The sequence below is a fragment of the Diplotaxodon limnothrissa genome, linkage group LG20 (genome assembly GCF_057381915.1).
Source record: "Diplotaxodon limnothrissa isolate DT_005_m linkage group LG20, D_limnothrissa_male_GT1.1, whole genome shotgun sequence".
Lineage (NCBI taxonomy): Eukaryota > Metazoa > Chordata > Actinopteri > Cichliformes > Cichlidae > Diplotaxodon > Diplotaxodon limnothrissa.
Window position 1 is genome coordinate 18321985 of NC_140615.1, and position 6283 is coordinate 18328267.

Sequence of the window (6283 nt, forward strand, 5' to 3'; positions counted from 1 at the left end):
TCTCTGTCTCACCCATGACCATTGCCCGGAGTAGCTGAGCCTAGCACTACGAACATAGGGAATTTAAGTGTCTGGGAAGCTTTCTTGTCTCCGTCAGTTCCTTCAGGGAAAGCAATAAACCTTTCTGAAACTGGTTTTTCTGGCCATATTGTCCCATCCTCACTTTCACCCCAGTCAGCAGCCCAGCTGCCCTCAGTTCAGTCAGCAGCCCAGCTGCCCTCAGTTCAGTCAGCAGCCCAGCTGCCCTCAGTTCAGTCAGCTGCCCTCAGTTCAGACACTCCACAATTTATTACACCTCCACTACAACCGTCTCCGCTACTGGTAGGTCAGTCTGTAGCCGCTTCGCTGCCTATAGCTCTGTTGCCACCAGTTCAGCTGTCTGCCCACTCATTTACCCAGCCATCATCCTCACAGCCTCATTACAAGCAGGGAACACACTTCACACAAACTTTAGCTGGTTCACTTAAGCTGGCCATCTCAGAGACAGTTGCTCCCTCTAGGGCCTCCCCAGAGGCTGGGTGTCAGTCACCAGCCAACTCTGCTAAAGAGGGCATTACACAAACTTTAAAACACACCAATACCCTCAGAACACAGGTCATGGGAGAAATTAAACAGATTCCTTAAAAATGTGCAAATAACAGCATTTAAGACACGGCAAAACATTAACTCAGAAGACTTAAGAACAGCGCTTTAAAATTTAGTAAAACACAATGAAGTAGTACCAGAAATGCAGGAATAAGGTTTTTGTGAAACTCACTCACGAATGGTCTATCAAGTCTGCTCTGGAAAATACCAAACTTAAGATTCATTACTTTAGAGCTGGCTTTTTGTCCATCAAGCTCAAGGCATAGCTTTTGAAATACCTCAAAGGTAAATTTCAGCTGCTTGGGATAGGTAAGGTTCAGAGCGTAGATTACTCCCATCATCAAAGCACAGGATCTGGCAACATCAATCCTCTCCAGGATCTTGGATCCCTCAACGATGATGGTTGCAGGCCCATGACCAATGATAGCAATCTTCATGATTTGCATTGCAAGGTCTGCGTTGAGCTCCTCCTCATCCTTGTAGGAGAAATTAAATGTTAGGATGTATAAAATACATAGCTCAAGCACTTCAGGATGACGTGCATAAGGGAATGAACTACTACAGGTAGGAAAATAAGCTAAAACAGGTTGTCTTTTGTGTTTTTCAGTGATTTTACTTTGTCATTCTGTAATTTTTAAAAGCTAAATTAAACCATAATCCAACGTTTAAAATAAAAAATGTCTTGTTTTTCACAGTTTTGTTTTTCCACTTTGAAAAGAAAATCTAATAAATCATTTTTAAGGGTTATTCCACTTCTAAGTGAAATTTTATCTATTGACATATTGCCACAGTTAGAAAGTGAGAAACAAGCCTTTTGTAAACAGCATACTAATTCTCCTGATCCGAAAGCAATCCATTTGCTTTAGCAGAGCGTAAACAATGGAAGTGAATAGCAGGTGCTAGCATGTTGTGTGCAAAAGTGATTAAAATGACTAACAAAAATGAAAACAGTAATGAAAACAAATATTTCTTGGGAGCTCAGTAATCATGTTCACGGCAAATGAAAAGTGCAAAAGTAACACGGAAGATTTGCAGAAGCTGATTTAGACTTGAGACTACATTGCAGTTACGACAAACACCGCTGTAAACATCCACTGCATGGTGCATGGATATAACGCAACAGTTGAAAAAGTCTCCAGCTTCCATAAACAAACACACACAGCCACTACTATACAAGCAGCTGCAGTAACAATGGATGGGTCGTTGATTTGTTGAAGAAATATTGCACAAATAGCATGTTGGTTTATAGACACTGGTCGGCAGTGGCTTCAACTGCTGTGTTATAACCATGTGGAGGCTTACAGCAGTGCTCTGTCGTAATGTAGTCCCAAGTCTAAATCGGCTCCTGAAAATCCTTCATGTCAATTCATACTTTTCATTTGCAGTCAGCATGATTGTTGAGCTCCCCAGGAATACTTGGTATCATTATTGAGTGATTTTAATCACTTTTGAACACAAAATGCTGGTACCTGCCATTCACTTCCATTGTTTATGCTCTGCTGCCAGATCAGGAAAATGACTGCGCTGGCTACAAAATTTTTTATCCTGTGTGTTTATGTTGCACCTTATCACGGAAACAGGTTTCTATTCAGCAAATTATGTTCAATGACAATGGCAATAAACATCTTCGGATTGTAATTCTGAAATGCTTTTTTCTCACTTATACATGGCAATAGACATATCTTCACTTAGGGTTGGAATGTCCCTTAACTCATTCAGTGCCAGCCACTCTCAGATTTCATACTCCCCTCAGTGCCAGAGATATTTAGGTTTTTCACTGATTTTGAAGGCTCACAGAATATTTTGTTCTATGACTATGTGAATTCTGAAACCACCATGACAAAAATGAGTCTCTCTTCTTTCAGCAGCAAAAAAAAATGTTTCTATCTCTGTTATTTAGAAATCTGCAGTAGAAAAGAGAAACTTTCATGACAAAACACCTGTTTCTGGATCAAAAGCGCTTTGTGTAAATAGGTTTTTCTAGCAGATCAGTGACTTTGATGTAAATATTTCGTGTTTCAATGATTCATGCAACATCTCAACTATGTTTTACTACTATGAAGTAAAAAAATCACCTGTAAAAATGTACTTTTGGCAGATTATTTTGTGTATAAAAATAGTTGTTTATAGACAATTTCAACATTTGAAAAATATATAAGAAAAAAGCGACTAATTTATGATTCAGAGAGTCTGTGTGTGTGTGTTACTCCCGCATGTGCACAAGTGAGTGCGCGACTTAGTCTGTTCACCCCCCACCCGGCTATCGGTTCTGTGTTCTGTGTGTTTTATGCAGCAAATCGTTCATTATTCTGGTCCCTGCTGCCTTCAGAAGTTTCTAACAGGAGATAAATCCGGTTCATGTTCACTGGAATCGCTAGAAAAACCATGACGTCAGGCTGCGGGCCTCAAGCTCGAAATGACGAGCTGGATCAAAAATCGCGCCACAATACTCGTTCTCAGTAGAGCCGACTGTCACGCTGGTGGGATTTTATCCATGTAATCAACTCCACCACCTTCTCAATTCAATAAAAAGCTCAAGAGGCGTCTATGGCACTGAGCGTTCGGATTCATTTTGACGTCTAAAGACGTCTATGGCACTGAATGACTTAAATACTCAACCCTGAACAGAAAATCCAATGAACAAAACACAAAGACCCAACAGAGACATGCATTCAAAACTAAACAAAAAATTAAAAACCAACTCAAGTACTTACACTGTATTGTTTGAAAAGATCCTCCTCCTTCTCTCCAAGATAGACTATAAGGCAGCGAATAGCAATTTCTCTGCGCTTTTCAACTGTGTTGTCCTGATTGATAGAAAAAAATAGAAGGTGTTCAAAATACTCTTTTTCAGTGGAAAATGTGCCCACATTACAGAACTGGCAACAGAAACTGAGTATTTCAGAGGTTCTCATTGTTGAGTGAGTTGAGTGTTTCCTTGATATGTGTGATTTTAGGCTACCCCATGACTTAAATGAACAAAAACAATCTAGGTAAGGACATGGCAGAGGCTGTATACTGGGGATATGGCGTAACCTATAATGTTTCATCAGCTCTTCCTTAGTGGAGGTTGCAAATTTACAGATTTTACAAGGCCAATCCATACCTCATGATTCTGAATTACTCAATTCAAGCTTACTTGTTAAAGCTTACTTCAGAAGGTCCCTTGGTATTCGATACCAGGAGAAGATAATGGTTTGAGCCTTTGTCCTGGCAAGAAACACAGCAAAGTAACTGAATATTTCAGTGAGATTCTTAGCGGTCAACAGACACACCGGACTAATGGCGACCGCACTTCCTGCGCAGAAGCCAATGGGGTTGAACTTCACCCCGTAACGTTACGAAAATTTAGGAGCGTTTCTTAACAATTACTAACATAAAATGCTTCCCTTCAAAAAATAAATTTCACATTTCAAAAATAAAATCACAGTGAACACAACTTAGCTTGGCTAGCTACGTTAGCATAGTAGTTTGCGCCGGGGCTAACAACGTCCGCTATCTTTTAAAAATTATAAGACAATTACAGTGGTCTGCATTAGAGTAACATCAGTGTTAAATTTTCCAAAAAGAGCCCAACAATTTATGCTATCGCGGAATTAGCTGCTGTGTGTATATTAAAACACACAAACGCGGGGGCAAGCTAAGATGTATGTTATGTATGTTACGTCGTTGTTTTACAGTAAACTAACAAAATCCAGAGCAACTGCAGATATGTGTAATTTCGCATAAAATTACTCACCGTTCGCGACGAACACAGCTCTTGATAAACCTTGAACACGTGCTGTTGAATATGTCCGCTTGTGTAGAAGAAGGGAACTGTGAGCTGTTTACACGTCATCAAGTTGTATTTTACATCGACAGAACTTAAAATTATATTGTTTTTTGATTAAAAGAAGATTTTAAATTCAGACAAATCACGATTATATATTGAGTAAAGAGGCATAATTTATGAGTCACCCGAACTCAATAAAATAAAAATTTCAATTAGGAAGTCTAACAGTATTTATGAACTTGATTTTTCATTTCACAACAACATATATATGTAAGTAATGACTAAAGGTCCCATTAATTACTTTTTAGAGTGTAGAGGTCAAGATGCCAGCACCAGCAGCTCTACTAGAGGACTTTACTGAGCAGTCTCAGCCATCATCCCTTGCTGAGAGCTCCATTGAGTTCACCCCTCTGCCCCTGTCCTCTGCTAGAGGACCAGAGGGACCCATTCAGCCGTCTATCTCAGCTGGAGGGCCGGAGGAGCCCGTCCAGCCTCACACCACGTCAGCTGGAGGGCCCGAGTTGCCCGTCCAGCCTCAAGCCAAGTCAGCTGGTGGGTCCGAGGAGCCCACCCAGCACCACGCCTCATCTGCTGGGGGTCCTGGAGGACCCATCAAGCACATCCTCACGTCTGCTGACGGTCTGGGGAAGTTTGTTCAGCCATCACCTGCTGAATCATCCCCTGTGACTTCTACACTGTTGCCTGCATCTACATCATCGCTGTGTGTATTTAAGTCGTGTCCTCTGTCATTGTAGTTGCTGGTCCGTCTGTGTATCCACCATGTCTCACCCATGTGTTCTCCCTGCTGTCCATCGTCATTCTCCTCTGCTCGTTCTCATTCAGGTTTGTGCTCTGTAGTTTAGTTGTTTTCCAGTCTAGTTTAGTTCGAGCTCCATTTGCTGTTTGTCCATATTTATTTCGTGTTCAATAAACCACCTTCGCATCTTCACGACTGCCTGCGATTGGATCCTCATTTATTATTTTCACACGGCTTATCTCACTCGCCGTGACACAATGTCGCATTTTGCGACGTCAAAGGCAGCCGCGGGTGCCTTTGGTTTCATTCTATAATACTGCACTTATTTTTCTATGAAGGTTTGAGTGTTTAAACAAGAGAGAAAAGTTTGAAATATTCATGCCTGTTTTGAGAAAAGTGTATAAAGTGTGTAGTGAGGGGTTTTACAGCCTTAAAACATCTATAATAATTGTAAAAGATAAAGTTGGCTACTTTGCGGATTTCACCTATCGTGGGTTATTTTTAGAATGTAACTCCCGCAATAAACGAGGGACCACTGTAGAAAATATTTAAGACCACACTTTGAGCCCATAGTCATGTTCCCTCAGAAGTTTGGCTTCTGTTTTTGTTTTCTGTCTCTCTCTCCTTTCTGTCTGTGTTGGTTTTTGTTTTGACTGTGTTCAGGAGCGGGACTCATTCTGGGTTCCCGCCCTTTGCTCCATACAACTGGACGTATCACCAATCCATGATTTTATTATGGTTAGTAAATTATTTAAAATAACATGCCTTATATTGAACAATTACCGGGTTGCTTCTTAAAAACTTTGTGGTCAGTATATTAATTATTAGTTCTCATTTGAAGACTTGCAAAACCCGCAGATCTACAAGTTCTGTTTAGTCCATTGGATTTCACACACCAGATCCATTTGGTACCAGACAGAGAATTTTAAAGTATGATTTGACTCGTGCTTCTGTAGATGCAGATTTAATTTCAGAGTTACAGCTGAAAATTAAAATCACAGCTTTAACCCTAAACTTTAAAATAACTGCCAGGTAGCATTTCAAAGATGGCTGACTTTACCAGCATGTACCTGCAAAAACCCCGATAATCATTTAAATACTGTGCAATGAGAGCAAGCTTTAGATCGTGGCTCAAGAGTTGGGAGTTCGCCTTGTAATCGGAAGGTTGC

At 40.6% G+C, this 6283-nt stretch overlaps 1 protein-coding gene across 1 annotated transcript; it reads right to left on the reverse strand.

Annotated features, from left to right (window-relative positions):
• Nucleotides 1-662: 662 nt before the first annotated feature.
• On the reverse strand, nt 663-4423 carry LOC146610775 (uncharacterized). Its single transcript, XM_085344192.1, has 4 exons — nt 4325-4423; nt 3739-3795; nt 3300-3392; nt 663-1061 (listed from the first exon to the last, which is right to left on the reverse strand). The coding sequence occupies exons 1-4, from the start codon at nt 4421-4423 to the stop codon at nt 663-665; spliced, it is 648 nt and encodes a 215-aa protein (XP_085200318.1).
• Nucleotides 4424-6283: the final 1860 nt, after the last annotated feature.